This window comes from Punica granatum, chromosome 4 (assembly GCF_007655135.1).
Source record: "Punica granatum isolate Tunisia-2019 chromosome 4, ASM765513v2, whole genome shotgun sequence".
Taxonomy (NCBI): Eukaryota; Viridiplantae; Streptophyta; class Magnoliopsida; order Myrtales; family Lythraceae; genus Punica; species Punica granatum.
The window spans coordinates 11,915,058-11,936,698 of NC_045130.1; the positions used below are offsets into that span (position 1 = coordinate 11,915,058).

Sequence of the window (21,641 nt, forward strand, 5' to 3'; positions counted from 1 at the left end):
GAGCTAAAATTTTTTTGTAGGACAATATATAAAACTACAATGAACGTAACAGATAAGCTATATTTACTATATGAATGAATGACATTATTAGATGAAATTCATTGAAATTTGAAAAGAGAAAAAAGGATTTTTACAAATGCTCTCATCAGAGATATGAACATATGCTCAATTTAGTTTTTTTCACCATAACTTTCTTCTCTTTTGATCCTTTGCCTTTAACAACCAATTTCTTTTACCTTTACTTATAGCAGACTAAAAGTGTAGATCGAATTTCGCTACTTCTAATTTTAATATCACGTAGACTGGTTTTCTAATTCTTTACAAATAACAAAAATATGTCAAAATTTCCTCAACCATACCAGTTCTAAGAGATATTACTCCAGAAAAAAAAAACAATTAACTACTAGTCTTTTAAGTTTTAAAAAGCACAAAATTAAAGTACAACTTCTTTCATTCTCAATTAAATGGGGACTCATGAAAAGTCATATATTTTTACTGTGACTTGTAAGAGAATTCTGAGAGCAAAGTCAAAAAATAAATATCGTGGTGCATTTTTTGAGGTGCAAAATTTTAAAATTTGACAATTTTATACATATATTAGTTGAACGGGCGGGTGGGGTAGTTGTTGAGCATATTCCAACCCACCCCCCCCCCCCCCCCCCCCCCCCCCCCCCCCCCCCCCCCGAAATTTCAGTGGCTCCATCCCTGCCTGTACTGCTTTTTCCCAAATTTACCTGCCCCGTGGGCTTTAGATGTTGCTCATGTAGGCCATGGGATTAAAGGAATCGGACCAAATACTCATCGTAAATATATATAAATAAATAAATAAAAAGAAAAGCAAAACATAGGGTCCAACGTCCAGCCCGCCAAGCTATATCCTCTTCCCAGCTGAGGCCCAATCTCATCTTCTGTTCTTCAACCTCTAGTCAAGAGTCGTTAAATTCCTGTCTTGAAACTGAAAGCTGCTCGTTCAATGTACCTTAATTTCATGAGTGGACTTGTTTGCGCTGATTTGCTTGCCAAGATAGTCCTGCTCAGAATTTATGTCTGTGATGGCTAAGTTTCTTTGCTAATCAGGAGATATTGTTTGGCCTCCATATGCTATCTTTATACCGCGTAATTTCCTTTGTCTTGGGTTAAGCCTTTCTGCATTAAAAGGAAAAATGAAAAAGGAAATTAACATGCCGTGCATGATTTTCGTTTGTCCTCCACATGCTATCTTCATACCACGAAATTTCGTTTGTCCTGTTTTTGCATTAAAAAGAAAAATAAATTAACATTCCGAGCATGATTTTCTTTAGAAAAAAAAAAGAAAAAGGAAAACATCGTGCTAACATGACAAGTAACACGGAACAGAGATTCATGTCATTGATGAGATTGCAAAAACCGTGAAGCATGTCAATTATCTTAGCTATTATTAAGCATTAGATCGTATCATATCTATATGACAAAAGATACCCTCGAAGCACCTCTGGTCTCTGCTTTTCCCCCTCATATTGTATCCTCTATAGCTTTCTCGTTAATGACGTATTGATATTGTATGATAAACTGGCACGAAATTGTCAATATGAGACCGATTTATTCTTTTAAGTAAGACAAGGCGAAATCTCAGGTTATGCGTAGTGTGATGGATTAATCTCTGAGATTTGTATGTAATGTAATGGGATTAGTCTCAGGCTATGTGCAGTACCTTGACAAGACAATCGATTATTTCAGTTGTATGCTGCCAATAGTACTATCTTTTGTCTATCGGACCATGACGTTAGGATATCAATTACTGGGAATAGACCATTTCGTTGTGCCATATTTGCAGAATGGACCATTTACTTGTGCGTTTTCATCTTATCAGTTGGCCTTTGTAGCATTGTTGTTTTATACGGCTCAAGTGTAGCTGTCACGGCAGTAGGAAGTCAACAAAACTTGAAATGGAAGTCTCAACTGTCACGAGGCTCGAAGGAACCCTCATAACTCCAGATTTGCTTTCTGGTATTGCTTTCAGTATCTTCGGTAAGTTGGTTTTGTCTGTAAATTAAAACGCAGTCCAAAGAATGCGGCTTTACAATGAATTTTGGTTATGAAATGAAATCTGTGCCTGCTGGTGAGTGCACAAAATTGTTATCAGATATGTAGGCCTGTGCGCCCTGCAGCTGATCGGTAATGTGGGAATGCTTCCTGCATAACGAATTAGACAAACACCCTTTTCACCTTCTTTTTTATTTGATATCATGATGTACCGTTTGGTCCAGCCAAAGACAAGGGTAGCATAACTGCGATGAATTAACTGAAATAAATTGAGGATCCTTATGCTTACTTGGAGGACCGGTAGTTGCACATCATTTCATGGATGTATTTATCTCAATCAACTTCACTAGAATGGTTGATGGAACAAACGGCTGGCATGGACCTTCTCATGGTATGGCTCCTATTACCCAAACGTATTTAATGACGATGTTTTTATTCCCAAAACACTACGACTTTTGTCTCCAGGTGTGAAATTATTGCCTCCTGATTTTCCCGAGCACTGGTGGTCCCAAAATTCAGATTTCGGCTTTGTTAATTCAATTTCTTGAAGGGGAAGTATTTCTTTGCCAAAAGCAATAATCTATTCTCATGTATATGGATGTGTCGTCGTTGGTTGGATTTGGATGAGTTTCAGAGATGAACGAATGAGTTAAGACTGCAGCTGCCCCATGCAAACTCACATCGACCGATTGAGGTCGGGATCGACCTTTGCTGATGTCTGGGAGAGTCTGACCTGGGCCAAGCCTCCAACTGCTGCGGGGCAGATGGGTTTGAAACCGAGGTTGGAATGTGGTCGGGCCAGCCACCCTTGTTGATGAGACAGTCACTTGGTGATGGCTACTCTTAATACTGTCGAGTGGAAACAATGAAGGAGTGCACAGCTGCAGCTTCGAGTAGGCGTTTGTTATTCCCCTGCTAATCTTGGGAGGAGTGGTTTCCGGAAATTGGGATTGTAAGCGATTGTTACCGACTTTCCCTGTTAGTTTGGAGCCTCAATCTAACGAATAAATTATCAGCCGGGACAAATTTAATCTGCATAAAAGTCATCAGCCTACAGAATGAATGGCTTAGTATAAATTTTGGAGATCTTGTACAGTCACTAAATTGTCACAATCTCATGATGTTGAGCCATCCAATCGATTTCACGGGACGCAACCTGATTATTGACTTATAAGTAGCATTAATGAATTGAAAGGAGAGCAGGATGATAATCCACTTTTACCGCTGTCATCCTTACGCCAATTATTTCACGTCTTGATTGAAACAGATTGGCTAGTTGGCTATGGATCTGATAAGACAAAGGATTGTCTTGAACGTTCCAGTTTATTTGATACCAAAGGGATTACATATATACAAATCCACTCTCTTGCTAAAGAGGAAACTAGAAGAAACTAATTCTAGGTAAGTATCAAAAGGTGCCTAATCTAGGGAGATTACAATATTAAACATATTTACAAAGTGTATCCCGAGATATTGTCATAGAAGATTTAGCATATCCCGAACGTATCTCGTAATATTTCCCCTGAAGTTGGAGCATGAGATTGTCGAATACTCAGCTTTCCAAGGAGAAATGTAAACTAATCTCAACCCAATGCCTTTGTGAATATATCTGCGAGCTGCAACTTAGTTGAAACATGTGCAGTGGCAATGACTCGAGACTGTATGTGTTAACGAATGAAGTGACAGTTTATCTCTATATGCTTGGTCCTCTCGTGAAACACAGGATTAGCTGCAATATGTAATACAATTTGATTGTCATAGAAAAGACGTGTAGGATGGTCAATCCTAACCCCAAGAGAACTCAACAAACTCCGTAGCCAAAGTATCTTGCTTACAAGAGCAACCATAGCTCTATACTCAGGCTCTGTAGACGAGCGAGACATTGTAGTCTTTTTCTTAGTCTTCCAGGAAACTGAAGATCCTCCAAGTGTAATGAAACATCCCGTAACCGATCTTCTAATCATAGGACAGCCTGTCCAATCCGAATAACAATAGGATACAAGATCTAAAGAGTTGGGTTGTATGAAAATTCCTTATCCTGGAGATTGATTTAGATAACAAACAACTCTCATGGCTGCATCCCAATGAGGTTGACGTGAATCCTGCATAAATTGGGCTAATACGTGCACTAAGTAACTCAAATCAAGTCTGGTAATAGTCAGATAAATCAACCGACCAATTAGATGTCTATATTTGCTTGCAACTTCAAGACTTGGACTTGAATTAATAGAGAGCCCATGATTTTGCTCCATATGAACATAAGAAGGCCCAGACCCCAGCATACCGCATTCAGTGAGAATATCAAGTGCCTCTTTTCTCTGACTTAAAAAGAAGCATGAATCAATATGAGTCTACTCAATTCCCAAAAAATACTTCAATGGACCAAGGTCTTTAATCTGAAAGCACTAATGAAGATACTTCTTAAATGAAGCACAGTGAGCAGGACTGTTGCTTACCACTATAAAATCATCCACATAAACAAGAATTCCCAGAAAAACCTCTCCTTTCAAATAAATAAACAAGGAGTGATCAGCACCAGATTGATGAAATCCGTATCCTCGCAAGGCATCACTAAATTTAGAATACCAGCTGCATGAAGCCTGTCGAAGACCATAAAGAGACTTTCGGATATGACAAACAACTCCTTCTTTTCATGAAAAGAAACCCGACGATAGTCTCATATATACTTTTTCATCCAGATTCCCATGTAGAAAGACATTTTGTACATCCATCTAATGCATTTCCCACCCCCCTTCCACTGCTACAGTTAACAGACATCTTACAGTGACTAATTTTGCTACAGGAGTGAAAGTCTCGTGAAAATCAATACCTTCCACCTGAGTAAATCCCTTGGCAACCAAACGTGCCTTATAACGCTCAACACTCCCATCTGCTCGTCGCTTTATTTTGAAAACCCACTTACAGTCTATGGGGTCACTTGCCAGGAGGTAAAGTCTCCAATATCCACGTTTGGTTCAATTCCAAAGCTCATATTTCCTCCGCCATTATAGTTCTCCATCGAGAATCACGAACTGCCTCCCGATATGTCTTACGCTCAATATCCGAATCAATATCAGCCAAATAAGATAAATCAAAATTAGGAGAATCAGCATGAACTAGATATGTTTCAATAGGATATGGTGTACCTGATGATTTCGGTGGAATTGGGGAGCAAGGGGGGTAATAGGTGGCAACATGAGTAACAAATTCCTTATTTTTATGATCCATAAAATCCCTGAGATGCTTTGGCACCAAAATCTCTCTTTCCGACTGTCGCGAAATCATGGCTTCTAGGTTTTTGGCAGTCTATTCTGTCGTACTGCTCTGAATATTCTCAGCCTGCTAGGCCGGATCAAATTGTCTTTCGGGCTGGAGAATCTACACCTGAACTGGGCTGGACGAATTCGGCCCACTGGAGTTGTTTGGCTGTGGACTGGTCATTGCATCCTGAGCTGCCCGTTCCGTCGATTCACTGGGCCTGCTTAATTGTGGGCTTTCCTCTCCTTGTTTCGCCAATCCATTTTGGCCATTCAACCGTCGGTCGCTCATTAAAACACGGGCCCTTCCTTCCTCTTCTTGGTCGCCCATTAAAACACGGTCCCTTCCTTCCTCTTCTGATGTCGGCCCAAACATGTTTAATTGGCCCTTTTCACCTCCATCCCGAATCCCTTCACCAATATCCCAAATTTCATTCAACTCCCCCTCTCCTTTGACATTCTCCTCGGCCCATGTTTGAAAAAATAAAGGATTTCCCGCGTTCATCTTAGGACGACCAATCTACTCGTATGGAAATTCATTTTCACAGAACTGCACATCTCTTGAAACAAAAAATTATTCTTTCTCCAAATCAAACATCCGCCACCCCTTATTCCATGAGGATAACCTACATATATACACCTCCGAGATCTCTTAGCAAGTTTATCCTTGTCACGTGGTCGATGATGCGCATAACATAGAGAACCTAATACCATAGATTCGAATAATTCGGCTTTCTCTAGACAAGAACCTAATAGGGACTTTTGCCCTTTAGCACTTGCGTCAGCACTATATTGATCAAGTGAGCCACCATCGCAACACCCTCTCCCTAGAAACATATTGGAAGAGATGCCTTAAACAATAATGCTCTTGCAATGTTAAGGATATGTCTATGCTTTCTTTCGACTCTTCCATTTTTGCTATGGTGCGTCCGTACAGGACGTATGATGTATAATCCCATTTCGAAAGAAGAAATTTGGCAGTTCTCGAGGTAGAAATTCTAAACTGTCATCACTTCGAACTACCTTAATAGTTGTTCCAAATTGATTTTTGATTAAGTTGCAAAAGCCCATCAAACTTTCTCTTGCTTCTGACTTGTCCTTCAACAAATACAACCATAATGCTCGGCTATGATCATCCACAATAATCAAAAAATAACTAGCTCCAGATATTTCAACAAATACAACCATATGCCCGTCTATGATCATCCACAATAATAAAAAAATAACTAGGTCCATATATTGTTTTCTCCATATGAGGACCCCATAAATCACAATGCACAAGATGAAATGGAGTTGAAGCTTTATTCGAACTCAAATTGAACTGTGAACGAGTTTGTATAGCTTAGAGACATACATCACAATTCTTATTCTTCAAACAAGTAGAATCAAAGTCGATTTCCTTTATTGTAATACCATTGGATGGATGCCCAAGATGTTTGTGCCAGATATCTCTCGAGCCAACTCCCAATACCTGACAAGCCAATGCCAAGGACGCCACCCATTGCAAGTAGTATACCTCCCTTGCAGCTCACCTAGTCCAACCGTCCTCTTCGACACGCGGTCCTGTATAAGACATAGCTCAAGTAAGAAAGTCACAAGGCAGTTCATATCTCTGCTTAGTTGGCCAACCGAGATCCAGTTGCAATTAAATGCCGGCACAAATAAAACATCCTGCAAAATAAACGAATCTCGAAGTCGAACAATCCCAACACTCGTTGCTCGAGTGGAATTCCCGTTAGGGATATAGATAGAGAGTTTATCATCAGTCAAACTCAAATCACTCAGATTATTTCCACGTCTTGTCATGTACCTCAAGGCACCAGTGTCAATTATCCATTCTCCTTTCTCGAAAAAAATGAAATTATCATTACCGACAAGTGGTTCATTCCGCCCTTCGTAAGTTGCGATCATGTTTAGTGGGGTCTCAAATTATGCGCTGGATAGACCCGAGAATGAGCCCCCTATGCTGCTTGATGCCCTCCCTTCATGAACAGCGTTGGCCATAGCTGGGTGCCCTCCATTCCTAGACTGTCCCCAGAGGTTGCTTGTTGCACTTCTTGGAGCCATGAGCTTGTGTGCAACGTTGGCTGCTGTCAGTCGGCCTCCACTCCACTGCCCTACACCTTGTCCATATCCCTTCCATTGAGTTTGTGTCACCTGTTTTCCATGGCTTCCTGATTTCTTCCCTCTCCCTTTGCTGCTTTTGTCTGCAGGTGGACCATGGAGAGCCTAGCAGGAGCTCTTAACATGGCATGGTTGTCCATATTGGTCACAGATCGGTTTTCCTTCAGAAGTCCACCTTTGTCCTTGCCTATTCTCACTCAAACTCCTGGTTGCAAAGGCTCCTAGTTTAGTTCCCCCTTCAGGCGTGCGTGCTGCGTCTCTATACCGGGCCATAGCGTGTTGCTTTTCCTCCTCTGAAACCATTTAATAAACCCTACTCATTGTCAGTAAGGGCTCAATCTAAGGATGTCAAACTGCACGCCACGAAACTCATAATCCAATCCCATCAAAAATTGATAATTTTTCTCCTTATCCCTCTGAGCAACATACCGAACTGCTGCATCACGGGAGCATCCTGGTGACTCGAGGTAATTTTCGAGCTTGTCCCACAGTGTCTTAATGCCTGAGTTGTATTTTTGGATAGTCCTGCCTTCTTGCCTGTACAAACTTATGTCTGACTTCAACTGGTAGATTCTCATTTCATTTCCTTGAGAGTATCTCTCCTTGAGATCATCCCAAAGGGTTTTGGCTTCTGTCGCATAGGCTACACTCGGCTGGACTTCCTTCTCTAACCTGTTGAATATCCAAGCTAGAACGAGGGGATTGCACATCTCCTAGCTTTCCAGATTAGGGTCTCCTGCTGGTGGCTTTGGCACTTTGCCTTCCACGAATCCTAGCTTTCCGTTTGCCGTGAGTGCGATCTTCATCGCTCTTGACCATGTCAAATAGTTCTCTCCATTTGGGAGACAAGAGGTGATCTGTACCCCCGTTGAATCCGATATATTGATCTTGAATGTGGCCGAAGCCTGCATCCCTTTCCCAGAATCTTCAGCTTTGTCTTCTTTCCTTGCCATCCTTCCTCAAACTAATCCCGGGTCTCAGAGGTTTCGATGGAAACCTTGCTCTGATACCATGATAAGACAAAGGATTGTCTTGAGCGTTCCAATTTATTTGATACCAAAGGGATTACATATGTACAAATCCACTCTCTTTCTAAAGAGGAAACTAGAAGAAAGTAATTCTAGATAAGTATCAAAAGGTGCCTAATCTAGGGAGATTACAATGATAAACATATTACAAAGTGTGTCCCTAGATATTGTAGTAGAAGATTTAGCATATTCCAAACTTATCTTGTAATAGGATCCAGGGAAATTGTATGTGACATACACCAATTGTAATTTATATGTGACATCGATATTTTGGCCTTATTTGCCAGCTTCTTTCATAGTCTTATCTGCCAACCACATATCGTGCCAGTATTACATAAATTGGTGATCATGTCATGCGGTCTATATAAAGGCCCCAACCGATACTATCCCTCCGGCAAGAAAAACAGAAAATGCAAAAGGCCTGGTTGTATGAAGAATATGGTCCCAAGGAAGTTCTCCGAGTGGGAGAATTCCCCTTTCCTTCTCCTCTGCCTGACCAGCTCATTGTTCAAGTTCGAGCTGCCGCTCTGAATCCTATTGATTTTAAAAGACGTCTGTGTCCCATATTTCCCTCAGATTTTCCTGTAAGCAGCTGTGATGGTTATGCATTTTGTAATGTGCGATGCTTTTAGTTCTGGCCCTTAATTATCATATCTGCATAGCAACTGTGGGTAAATACGACAACCTTCCGATGCAGGATTCGCTCAGGGTGTTGAATCTGTATGTTTACGGGTTAAATGCAGAGAGGACAAACCCACTTGAAATTGAGAATTTTGCTGTTTCAGACTCGGAAACACGCACTCATTACTCACCAAAATAATTTGTTACATCTTGAAAAGAGTAGGAAGAAGATGAAGTTGAGATCATGTTTGTTGCCTTTGCTGAGATATCAGGGCATCTTGACAGTTGCAACTGGAGCAAGCTTTGTTACTCGACGAACTTCTAGAAACAAAATTACTAGTGCATGGGTTTGGCCTCCCAAGCCGAAACTACATGCTGCGTGAAATGTGATTCCAGAGGAGCATTGTTCTGAGATCATATGGTTAGGAAATTCATCTTCATGTACTATATATTAAACTTGCAGGTGGTCCCAGGATGTGATATGGCAGGTGTAGTTGTTTCAAAAGGCAACAATGTCACAAAATTCGATGTGGGAGATGAAGTCTACGGGAACATCCAGGACTTCAATGCTCAGGTGAAGTTGAAGCAGCTCGGGACACTTGCAGAATTCATAGCAGTAGAAGAGAGCTTAATAGCGAAGAAACCCCCAAACATATCGTTCGAGGAAGCTGCAAGCCTTCCCTTAGCAGTTCAGACAGCAGTTGAGGGATTCATAACTGCAGGATTTAAAGGAGGACAGACGGTTTTTATAGTTGGAGGAGCAGGTGGTGTTGGATCATTGGTTGTGCAGCTCTCAAAGAATGTTTACGGTGCGTCTCGGGTTGTAGCTACCTGTAGCACACCGAAGGTGGAGTTTGTTAAGAGTTTGGGGGCCGATGAGGTGGTTGATTATTGGAAAACAGATTACGAGGATGTCGAAGAGAAGTTCGATTTCCTTTATGACATGATCGGTAAGTTTGTCTTTCATGGTGCGGGAGCTCTTGTTAATAACAGAAAGAATTCTTGGACTAATTATTCGGTCGCAGGTGATTGCAAGAAGTCCTTTGTGGTGGCTAAGGACGGGGCCCCGGTGGTCGACATAACGTACCCTCCGTCGCACCAAAGAGCGGCCTATTCGAGCTTGAAAGTCTCAGGGGAGATCCTGGATCGACTCAGGCCTTATCTTGAGAATGGGAAGCTAAAGCCCGTGATCGACCCATCGGGCCCGTATGCTTTCATGGATGTGGTTGAAGCGTTTCGGTATCTCGAAACTGGAAGAGCCCTAGGGAAGGTTGTGATTTCTCCCTTTCCATCACAGTCTTTCAACTCCTGCTCCTTCAGGGGAGTTAACTGCAAGAATTGCATTTCCAAAAGTCGTTGCTCGGGGAACTTCGGCGATGCTATAATGTTGTGACACTTCCTCGGGTTGTTGTCGAGTTACTTGTATTCCAACTGTAACAGCGAGCGCAGGATTGCGAGTATATAGCACTTGAGATTTCTAGAACTAAATTGTACCAGTTTCTTCAATTAAGCTCGTTTAGATGCCGTATTTGAAGCCGAACGGAAAGCATTCCACGCAACCATGATTTCCTAGAACCATCAAGACATTATTATTTGCAGCCTCTTTTCTCTCGGTCGATTGATTTGCTGGCTATAAGAAAGGACTTCGTTGAGCCAGAAGAAATGATCTCAAGAAATGAAAATTATTCTTCGACTGTCAATCACCATCTATGATAAACAATTCCTAATATAAAAATAAACACATGGTCACGATGATCACACAGCCTAACAACTTGATAATATGACGATGGTCCATCTAACATGATAATGAATCATGGTAGCACATTTGGTACTCTTAGTTCAAGTGCTTCTGCTTTCACTTTAAATGTTTAGTATTTTGTACAATCCATCATAAATAATAAAAGACTAAACACCTGAATTGAACTACTAAATGCATCACCATAACACTATACCATGTTAGAATTTCCCCAAATTATAACCGGTAATACATAAGTGTCAAGACTGTGATTAAGAAAACTAATGAAAATCTTTGAGACACGGACTGCAAGAAGTAGCCGAGAAAAATCCATACTCTTTTTTTTTTTTTTTTTTTGCTAATCTGAGATGTCTAGACTTTGCCAGACTAATTCCCGGCTCTGTGAATCCCCGGCGATGCACAAAATAGGTAATCACGTCAATGGCGCTCCGACGACTCTAAGGGGTTTCGAACCCGAAATCGGATGGATACTTGAGCTCCTCCTTAACTACTAGGTCAAACCCTTGGAGTTAAATCCATACCTTCATGACTAAGCTTATTACCTCATCTAATCTAATTAAATGAACCATCCCATGCCATTGGTTGTTTGTCTTGTTTACATATGTAATGGCGATGCAACCAAAGACTAAAAGACATTTTCAATGGCTTCTTTTTTGTTTTTCTTCCTTCTGACCTCTTCTTTCAGTAAGTATAAAAACAAACAAATTAAGATTAAGGTGGAGCTAAATTCACACCTCATATGATTAGGATCATCACTTTTATAATAAATAGACAAAATTACCCTTAAAAAGTGGCCTCTATAAAATTGGATTTTATGAAGAAAAAGGATAATTTTGTCTATGGATAATAAAAATGGTGGCCCTAGTCATATGGGATGTGGATTTAATCCAGACCTATTAATGCACTATTTTTTTTAGGTAACATTAACAATTTAGTTTTTTTTTTCTCTTTTGTAAAATTGTGATATGTGCGCATTATATTGTGATGTGCGCATGCATCGGACTAGGGTTATGAAAAGAAATCGAAACCCGAATCATCTCTATTGAACCTTTCCATACCAAAACCCAAAAGCCGAATTAATTGGATTTCAAACAATATTTGGTTCGAGCAATAAGGAGGGGTTCCATGAATCATCGGTGATGCACGAAGCAGGTATTCACGTCAGAGATATTCCAGTGGTTCCAAGGGATTTAAAACTCAAAATTAGGTGGATACTTGAACTCCTCCTTAACCATTAGGCCAAACCTTTTAAATTAAATCCATACCTTCATGACTAAGCCTGTTACCTCATCTAATCTAATTAAATAAACCATCCCATGCCATTGGTTGTTTGACTTGTTTACATATGCGATGACGATGCAACCAAAGACTAAACGACATTTCATTGGCTTCTTTTCTGTTTTTCTTCCTTCTGACCTCAGTACGTACAAAAACAAACAAATTAAGATTAAGGTGGAGCTAAATTCACGCCTCATACGGTTATGATCACCACTTTTATAATAAATAGACAAAATTACCCTTAAAAAGTGGACTCTATAAAATTGGATTTTATGAAGGGATAAAGGATAATTTTGTCTATGGCAGTAAAAATGGTGACCCTAGTCATATGGGATGTGAATTTAATCCAGCCCTATTAATGCACTCTTTTTTTAAGGTAACGTTAACATATTAGTTTTTTTCTCTCTTTTATAAAATTGTGATATGTGCACATTATATTGTGATGTGTGCATGTATCGGACTGGGGTTATGAAAAGAAATCGAAACCCGAATCATCTCTATTGAACCATTCCATACCATACCCAAAAGCCGAATTAATTGGATTTCAAACAATATTTGGTTCGAGATTTCCAAATAGAATCGTTCTCGAAATGTTTATGCATGGTCTTCTAAATGTATAGACCATTTCAAGTTTTGATTTACTTTTCTTGTTGAACTATGGACGACCTTTTGGAGTTAGTGATTTCATATTTTGGTAACTTTCTCAATTACCCGGGAAAATCAATTATTGAGGGCCGTTTCATTGCAGTTAATGCTGAAAGCTGGGGCGAATCGTCATGTGCCCACCTTTACTTTTTTTTCTTTTTCCCTGGGTCATGAGAAACGCCCATATGTGTAGTACAATGATAATAAATAAAATGAAATAAGGGGCAAAGAAGTCATCGAATCCAAAACCCCTTAGTTTCGAGACGACTTCCTGTGCCAGCGCACTACGACCATTGCTCACCTCTGTTTGGAACTATATATTAACTGATTGGCGTGATCGAGGGGATAGGGTTTCTATAAACAAAATACGACTACAGCTTCCTCTTGTTAATATCTTGAGAAGGATAGATATGCCAATGTCTGCAATACTCATTCTCTTGGCAGTTATCGTACTTCTTCCTTTCATAGCCTTCTTGATTCTTGTTGGGAAACTTTTCACTGGAAAGTCTATAAAAAATCCGGAATATCCTCCGATTAATGGAACCATATTTGGTCAAGTCTTCTACTTCAACACTCTGTATGATCAACAAACCAAAGATGCCAAGAAGTTTCCGACGTTTAGGCTTCTGGCTCCCAGTCAGAGTGATGTGTACACAATCGATCCTCGAAACGTCGAGCATGTCTCAAAGACGTGCTTTGGCAAGTACATAAAGGGAGATGGCGACAAAGAGATAATTAAGGATCTGTTCGGCGAGGGGATATTTGCGGTCAACGGAGATAAGTGGCGGCAGCAGAGGAAGCTTGCGAGCCTTGAGTTCTCAACTAGGGTCCTCAGAGACTTCAGCTGTTCGGTGTTCAGGCAAAACGCTGCAAAGCTAGTCGGAGTCCTCGTCGAGATGGCAGCTCAAGGGAGGGATTTTGATGTGCAAGTCAGTGATTTTGATCACTAGGTTCTGCTTTTGGTTCCGGAAATGTACGCAAGACACTGATTCTCATAATATTATGTCTCGTTCATTGCAGGATATACTGATGAGAGCTGGACTGGACTCTATATTCAAAGTCGGGTTTGGGGTCGACCTAAACTGCTTGGAGGGTTGGAGCAAAGAAGCGTCCAACTTCATGAAGGCCTTCGACAATGCAAATGCTTTGATCTACTGGCGATACGTCGACCCCTTATGGAAGTTGAAGAGGTACCTTAACATCGGTGCTGAAGCCTGCCTTCGGAAGAATATCGAAATTATCGACTCCTTTGTGAATCGACTTATCAGAACGAAGAGAGAACAGCTAGCAGAACAAAGACACAGTGTAAGTAATCAATTTCGGCTCAAATACAATTCCGAAACTATTGATCTCTAAACTGGAACGTTTGTTCCGGTTCAATGATGCACAGAACGATAAGGAGGACATACTATCGAGATTTCTTCTCGAGAGCAAGAAGGATCCCGTGAAGATGAATGACAAGTACCTCCGTGATATAATCCTAAATTTCATGTTGGCTGGAAAAGATTCGACGGGCAATACCCTGTCATGGTTCCTGTTCATGCTCTGCAAGAACCCCCTCGTGCAGGAAAACATTTTCCAGGAAATAAGGGACCTGATTCCGATCGAAGATCCAGAGAGGGAAAGTAGAGCTGACCCTAACGATTTCGTGGCAAAGATCACGGAGTCAGTGCTCGATCAGATGCATTATCTTCATGCAGCTCTGTCGGAGACATTGAGATTGTACCCAGCCGTTCCATTGGTAAACATAATTCGTGCTCATCATGTTTTATTTTTACGCCACAGAAGAATTAGTAGATGGACCTTTCATGTTAATGTATATGTATGCATACTCATGTCGATTACGTTATTACGGTTTTGTATGTTCGATGGGAAGGACGGAAGGTGTGCCGAGACGGATGATGTACTTCCTGATGGCTATAAGGTGAAGAAGGGGGATGGAGTCTACTACTTGATATACTCCATGGGCAGGATGAAGAACCTCTGGGGAGAGGATGCAGAGGATTTCAAACCTGAAAGATGGCTCCGCGACGGGATCTTCCAACCCGAATCGCCCTACAAGTTTGCAGCTTTTAATGTCAGTATCACACATCATCCTCTCGTTACTGAAATCACGCAAGTCGAAATGATCATTTGTGACTGATTCTCCTTTCCATCTGTGATCATAATTCCAGGCAGGGCCTCGGATCTGTCTAGGAAAGGACTTTGCATATAGGCAGATGAAGATAGTCTCGATGGCCCTTCTTCGGTTCTTCAGGTTCAAATTGGCTGATGAAGCTAGGACTGTGACCTACAGGACAATGTTTACGCTTCATATCGATGGAGGACTCTATCTTCGTGCTACCCCTAGGATGAGGTCATAAATCCAATTCGCATGAATTTGATGCTCAATCTCACCAATGTACTGAACTCAGTTATTACGGTTTTGCATTTTCTGTGCTGTCATGGTTGCATTAGAACATAATCTTGTAAATACCATCTGATCAGACACAGGGATACTTATCCTCCTAAAATAATAATATGTTTGTCCCTTTTTTTTTCCCCAACACAATTATCCTATCTTTATTCTATTATAAGCAAATTGAAGCTCCATTTCAGATTAATGCATAGCAATCTTATGCATCCTGGCAGATAACTGCGGAAATAGTCTCCATATTACTTGCCAAAAGTCTAGAATTGATCTCCTCCGAGAAATTATCTTTCAACGAGCTAGTCCCGTCGAGAAAATAGGAACAAGAAAAGAGCATATAGTTATATCTGCATGCCAAAAATTTCGTCGAAAAACGAAAATACAAAACTTTCTAAATGAGGAGAAAAAGCTGTGAGTACCTCCACTTCTCTACATCCGAAAAAATGAGGACAGAAAATAGAATGACAAAGACACACTGCATAATAGATTTAAGGTTGCAACAAAGTATCTACCAAAGGAGGTCGGTGGCTCCCTGGTCTTGAAGCCCATCCTTTCCGGTTTCTGTAAGCCTCAACAGCTTGTAGACGAATCCTCTCTTTCGATTCGTCCAGATGTGTTTTCAGACCCTTCGTACAAAAGCAAAAGATCATCACCGAAGAGTTAAAGAGAGAAGGCTTGTTTTATGAAGTGAAGGAAAATGGCATGCAAGATTTAAACCTTTGGAACTGCAACCAACTTGGGTGGAGCTTCGACCACATCACCGAATTTCACCTTCTCGTGCCTGGGGAAGTCCAGATTCTCCTCCTCGTTAGCTTTTTGGTGCTTATTTTTCTTGGCCTCCTTATACCTGAATGGAGAAATTGCCAGACCGAGCCAACCTTCAGTTTTACTGGAAAAAGGAGGGGGGAAGAGAAGAGGCTGAAGAAAATCCAATCCAATGAAGCACTCACTCTTTCTGTCGCTTCTTCCTACGTTCCTTCCTTCTTGATGATTCCTCCACCAGTGATTGAAACCGAAGGTCTTCCACCTGCCCTCTCTTTCTTTTCCTCTTGTTCTTTTTATCAGCGACATCCTCGGTGATTTCGTCAGTGGGCTCGGATGAGATTGGGCGTTCATAATGATCACCAAGTTCAGTCATACTCTTGCTCGAAGGTTCATCTTTCAAAGAGGATTTCTGAGCAAATTCATAACTTAAGTTAAACAAAGAGGAATCCAACCACATATGACTGGAAAAGCTTATGACCTAGTGATAATATTTAAAGCATCTGACAAGCAACGCCCTAGCTTAATTCGCAAAAACAAAAATCGTTCTCTCTCAACCTTCTAATAAAATGCATTATTGGGGGAAAAGAGATGAAGATAAACGAGGCAAGAATCATTCAAAACACCTTCGAATGCATTCAAGTTAGACGAGAGCAAGTAGAAAATCAAGGGCGAAGAATTGATATGCCGAAACTCTAAGCCCATAATGGGAGAAAAATTCTCCTATTAGGCAGCCACACCACAGCGAACAATGACATTAAGTCTTCCTACTAAAATAAAAAGCTGCAGCTCTTTGGAATCACGAATTAACTAATGCCTAAATGCAACAAGAAGGGCATCCAACTGAAGCCGCAATAACCAAATAGTTGCTAAGACGACTTAGTGCAGTCGAGTCGTGACATCAGGGCTTTCCCAATCACCATGGCTTACAGATATGAAAAACTACCCAAAAAATTTACCAATCAATATCAAAAAAGAACAAGAAAACAGAGCAACAACTTAAAATTCCAGCACAGCTTAGAGATTGATTCCACATACAGCTAAATTCATCTTGCTTTTCCACCCTAATCGAAGAAATTGTCATCTACAAATCAAACTATCAAATTTAATAACAGGAATTGGAGCCACGGCATAGAATTAGTCTGACCTTGTCAGGATCAGTGTCCCTTCTCTTGCTCTCTCTCTGATTATCGTTTGAAGAATCTGCGAGAAATAGCACAAATCGGTCTCAGAACAACACCAATCAATAAACAAGATACAGAGAGGGGGGGAGAGAGAGAGAGCACTTGGCCCACCGTGAAGAGGAGAGGAGGAGAGGGAAGTGAAGGAGATCAGCCTGCGGAGCTTGGAAGGCAAAGCGTCGAGCTTGGAGAAGTCGGGCGGGGGAGGGAGGGTGGTGTTGCCTCCATGAGCGGACCTGTAGTTCTTCTCTCTCCTCTTCTTCCCTTTCCCTACCATCTCTGTCTGTCTCGGTGCTCCCTCTGCGCGTGTTGCTGCCAACAGCCCTACTGCCGCCTTTCGCCCTTCCGGTTGAGCTATCGTTCTTTCTTTTTTCTCCTTTTTCTTTTCTTTTCTTTTTTCTTTTTTCCAGGTCTTTGATTTCAAAAAAAAAAAACACTTATATTTGGAGGGATACCGTACAAAAATTATATTATTATATTTAAAAAAATAGATTAATTGCCTAAAAAAATATACTTTTTTTGACCTAAAAATGTACGAACTATCAATTTGATATCAATTTTAACTTGCCTAAACTTTTATATTAATTTAAACTAGAATTTGTGACCACACTCTCTGATCGAGTTAGCTGAGGTCGCTGATGATTTTATAGGGGCGGCAGGGAACCCAATGAGGCCCTCATTATCCGAATTTGAAAATAGAAAAAGTAAAATCGAGAAAAGAATGTAGATGGTAGGTGGTGAAAGTCTCATCGACGGCTACTATCCTCCTAATTGGAGTCATCAGAGACCTTTGCTATCATGGCAATCTCGATTATACGAGTGATGGTTGTTGTTGAGGCCCACCGATCAAAAAAATGGAAGTCGTGCTAACATTTATATCAAATTGATAGTTTATGTATTTTCAAGAAAAAATGTTTGTACTAGAATTGACAAAATGTAAAAAGTTTGTATGTTTTTAAATGATTAACCCTTAAAAAAAAGCAAGTAACCAAATTGGATTGACTTGATGATTAAGGGGTGTGACTTCATTGCAGAAATCACAAGTTCAAGTCACTTCACGAACCATGCATAAAATTACTCTTTATTGGGCCACATGCACGGTCTATGTGGTCGGACTGACTTGTTTCATGGGTTTGCAAGGTGTTCACGTGGACCGTGGGAATTATGGGCGAAGTTCGGAACCCCTTGTTATAAAAAAAAATAAAACAGCATAAAAGTTATCGAAAATTTAGACATGAACTTTCAGATGTGTATTGCTAATAATCAATTATATACTTCTTATTAATTTTTCTTCATTAAATTTGGCATTAAAGAGGTAGAATTTTCTCTCTTTTTTTCAGGTTTAGTTTTTAAATACCATAAAGAAATATAAGTCCGAACAAATTAATGAAAAATATTAAAAGCGAGACGGGATGGTAAGGCTTACCTTCGACCACCATCGTACTTGAGGGAGCTTGCCAACAACCTCATTCAGAACTTTTTTTTTTATAAGTAACCTCATTCAGAACTATGGTAGCCAGGAAGCCCCCCACCGCTCCCCTTTATCTCCCTCACTTTCTCATCCTCGCCTTTAGTGAGGCGCCAATAGTCTTTGAGGGCTCCGGCCACCATCACCCTTGTGAAGTAGCCGGAGGCCTCGAAAACTATCGACAATCTTGCCAACGGTTAGGGTGGCCTGCTCTCTCATCCTTGTTCTGTCTCAAAATCGAATTTAAAGTCTATTGGTTACCATGTGATAGTCCGCGGTATTATGGATCACCCTCTTTCTTGATTCCTCTGTTTTTTCTTTTATCTTTTTTATTTTTCAAATTTACTTTTTTCTTTTCTAATATATATATATATATATATATAAGGGAAAAGTTAGAGAGTTGCTCATGGTCTAAGTAGTACAACATCGATGATTCATGTCTAAATTTCCGATCCTTTATTTTTTCTATAAAATGGGTAAATAGAAAATCACAAACTCACATTTTTTCTCAACATAAACAAATTTTTAGCATAAACTATGAACTTTAGATTTTATATTTACTACATGTTCGATTTATGTGTTTTGTAGCAGCATCGATGTGAGTTTCTGATCTTATTACTAACTAGACAAAAGAACCATGCATACGTACGCGTCAGAATTCATCCGTGTGTGTATATATATATAGACCAGATGGTAATTATATAAAGGTAGTATAAAATTTAGCCGTGACCAATCTTTGTCTTTTATGAAGTTAATTTCCATCTTATTTTTCAATTGTGACAATTTATTTATTCAAAGTTAATTTTTTTATTAGTCATACTTTGATTAAAGTTTTTTCTTTTATTTTCTCATCAGATCAACTTTCACAGTAATGAGAAATTTCCTCAGTTTTAGGATAAAAGAGTTTTCTATTTTACTCTTGTGAAGATACTAAGAGCATATATCAATAAATTGAGAGTATTTTATAAGTGATTGACTACAATTTTTGGAGTTTTGTTGGTAATTGGTACGGTAATAGCATGCCCTTTGCCCACAGTGATAGATTAGAATTTTAGAGTCACTCAACCATAGGCTTTCTATGTCCTACCTAGCATGTCTTATGAATTATTTTAACTTTTATAATCAATACATTTATATATATATATATATATGAAAATAAAGTCTTAAACTGAACTCTGATGTCGTCATATCATCAAAAATATAAAACGGAGCTCATGGAGTTCTCTCACATTCCGACGTCATCACTTATGGATAAGGAATTCTTTTTATATTCTTTTATCATTAATTATGCAGAAGAATATATAGCTCATATTCATATAGCTCAATAGAACATACAAGGGAACAAAATATGCAGTGCCCCAGATTATATATATGTTGTTAGCATATATAGATTATATGTCGTTTGCATATATATGCATATATAGATGATCTTCGGTAGATTATATATGTCATTTCCACTCTTTTGATCTTTTATCTATATACATACGGTGAAAAATTAGGAATTGAACATAGTGCGTAGATCTTTTAAAGAAAAACAACATTCTAGTGTGCAACATGAGTAAAGGTAATTATGACCTCTCCTTCCCATCAATCCCGATCGAGTATGTGTCTGGCAAGACTAAATTCATTAATTTTTTTTATCAATTTATCTTTTTATGTATAATATTGTTGATTTTGAGGCCAACAATGATTTATTATATAATAAAAGAATTGATATCTGTAAAAGTACATGAAAAATTAGAGTGAGATTCATAAGATTGTGAGATGCAGCAAACAAAAGATTTTCCTTGATGAAGAGGTAAGTTTTGCACTTTTTTGACTAAATATTTTTTCTTATAATACATAATAATTTGATTATTTTATTAAATTATTACTTCTAATGAAATTAGGGTTCGTTAATGCATGCTAGCATAAGAAAGTCTCAGATTGATTTGTCGCGATCATTACTTCGTGAAGAAGGCTTATACAATGTCCTGTCCAATCGACATAAGTAGCAATATTGCACTTTTCTTTCTTGGATTGCCACTCTTATTTCCTTTTAATCACATCATCATATTTGAAAAATTAAAAAATATTTGTTCTACCTATAAATTTAAATAAAAATAACTATGCAAATTTAAAACGCTTAAAATAATTGTCATACTAATTTCCTTGGAAAAATAAAATATTTGTTAAATATAAGTTTAAGGTATATTAGAGATTCAAATGTAAAAGTATGTTTTATTATTTATATAGCAATCAAAACAAATTATAATAGCATGTTACAACATAATTAATCTGATATTTATGTAAAGATCATTCAAAATAGTGTATTTAATCTTCATAATATTTAGTCGGTAAGGGCGTCCGCGCAATCCGCAAGTATTCAACTGGTTGTACATAAATATGATAATGACACGTCATCCAAATTACCAAAAGAATAAGAAAATGTTAAAAATGGAAATTTTAAAAAGATAAGAAACATAAAACTTTTTTTAATGAGATTAAGGTTCACATACACTTTTTTTTTGGCTGGGTAATTCACACACATGTAAGAGGAAGAAAATCTCAGATTGATTCGTTCAAATTATTACTTTGAAAAAAAGCCTTATACACCATCAAGATTTTTAAAATAACAACCATAAAAAATTTTAATTAATTAATTATTATATATTTTGATCCCCATATTCACAATAAAAAAAATCAACATTAATTAATTCAAGCAGTTTGACGCTTACTCCCCTTTAAGTAAATGCATCGGGTTCAAGTCTTATAATTGAAAAAATTCATATTGTGATAACTTTGTTCTTTTAATTGACCGACCTAATTTGAGTTGAATTAGCTTGAACCCGTTAAATTTCTAAATCAGGATCTAAAAAAAAAAGGTCAAAACAAAATCTTCTCCTTGAGGACGTGCAAACCAATTAGCGGCAAAACTTGCTTAGTCAGGCTATCCTCACACATCATCCTTCATTTCATAATTCATAAACGTACTCCTTTTAAATTATAAATTATATCCAGCTCCTTACTCGGACCGCGAGAGCAACACTTCATTGGTAGACCTCATTCCGATCCAGCAACCTTAAGGAGGTCAAAAATAGTCCTTTTTG

The 21,641-nt window shown here is 39.0% G+C and overlaps 3 protein-coding genes across 4 annotated transcripts; 2 read left to right on the forward strand and 1 right to left on the reverse strand.

Moving 5' to 3' along the window:
* The first annotated feature begins 8,809 nt into the window (after positions 1 to 8,809).
* On the forward strand, positions 8,810 to 10,653 carry LOC116202415 (2-methylene-furan-3-one reductase-like). Its single transcript, XM_031533959.1, has 3 exons — positions 8,810 to 9,015; positions 9,516 to 10,002; positions 10,078 to 10,653. The coding sequence occupies exons 1-3, from the start codon at positions 8,842 to 8,844 to the stop codon at positions 10,443 to 10,445; spliced, it is 1,029 nt and encodes a 342-aa protein (XP_031389819.1). The 5' UTR covers positions 8,810 to 8,841; the 3' UTR covers positions 10,446 to 10,653.
* Positions 10,654 to 12,743: 2,090 nt separating this feature from the next.
* LOC116204122 (cytochrome P450 704C1-like) lies at positions 12,744 to 15,282 on the forward strand. Its single transcript, XM_031536202.1, has 6 exons — positions 12,744 to 12,864; positions 12,954 to 13,660; positions 13,752 to 14,036; positions 14,122 to 14,472; positions 14,608 to 14,808; positions 14,906 to 15,282. Exons 1-6 carry the CDS (start codon positions 12,744 to 12,746, stop codon positions 15,092 to 15,094), a joined length of 1,854 nt encoding a protein of 617 aa, XP_031392062.1. The 3' UTR covers positions 15,095 to 15,282.
* An 85-nt stretch (positions 15,283 to 15,367) lies between these two features.
* Positions 15,368 to 17,482, reverse strand: LOC116205293 (pre-mRNA-splicing factor CWC22 homolog). 2 transcript variants are annotated; one of them, XM_031537849.1, is made up of 5 exons: positions 17,190 to 17,482; positions 17,051 to 17,106; positions 16,092 to 16,315; positions 15,859 to 15,988; positions 15,368 to 15,767 (listed from the first exon to the last, which is right to left on the reverse strand). In XM_031537849.1, exons 1-5 carry the CDS (start codon positions 17,359 to 17,361, stop codon positions 15,630 to 15,632), a joined length of 720 nt encoding a protein of 239 aa, XP_031393709.1. In that variant the 5' UTR covers positions 17,362 to 17,482; the 3' UTR covers positions 15,368 to 15,629. The 2 variants fall into 2 exon arrangements, with proteins under 2 accessions (XP_031393709.1, XP_031393710.1); XM_031537850.1 differs by having other exon boundaries at positions 17,199 to 17,479.
* Positions 17,483 to 21,641: the final 4,159 nt, after the last annotated feature.

Coding starts and splice junctions, on each gene's coding strand:
- LOC116204122 (XM_031536202.1), top strand. CDS start 12,744: ATGGACGACCTTTTGGAGTTAGTGATTTCATATTTTGGTAACTTTCTC. Junction 14,037..14,121: donor TAGCAGAACAAAGACACAGT/GTAAGTAATCAA, acceptor AATGATGCACAG/AACGATAAGGAGGACATACT. Junction 14,809..14,905: donor ACAAGTTTGCAGCTTTTAAT/GTCAGTATCACA, acceptor TCATAATTCCAG/GCAGGGCCTCGGATCTGTCT.
- LOC116205293 (XM_031537849.1), bottom strand. CDS start 17,361: ATGGTAGGGAAAGGGAAGAAGAGGAGAGAGAAGAACTACAGGTCCGCT. Junction 17,107..17,189: donor TCCTCTTCACGGTGGGCCAA/GTGCTCTCTCTC, acceptor TATTTCTCGCAG/ATTCTTCAAACGATAATCAG. Junction 15,768..15,858: donor AGTTGGTTGCAGTTCCAAAG/GTTTAAATCTTG, acceptor TTTTGTACGAAG/GGTCTGAAAACACATCTGGA.
- LOC116202415 (XM_031533959.1), top strand. CDS start 8,842: ATGCAAAAGGCCTGGTTGTATGAAGAATATGGTCCCAAGGAAGTTCTC. Junction 9,016..9,515: donor TATTTCCCTCAGATTTTCCT/GTAAGCAGCTGT, acceptor TTAAACTTGCAG/GTGGTCCCAGGATGTGATAT. Junction 10,003..10,077: donor TTTCCTTTATGACATGATCG/GTAAGTTTGTCT, acceptor ATTCGGTCGCAG/GTGATTGCAAGAAGTCCTTT.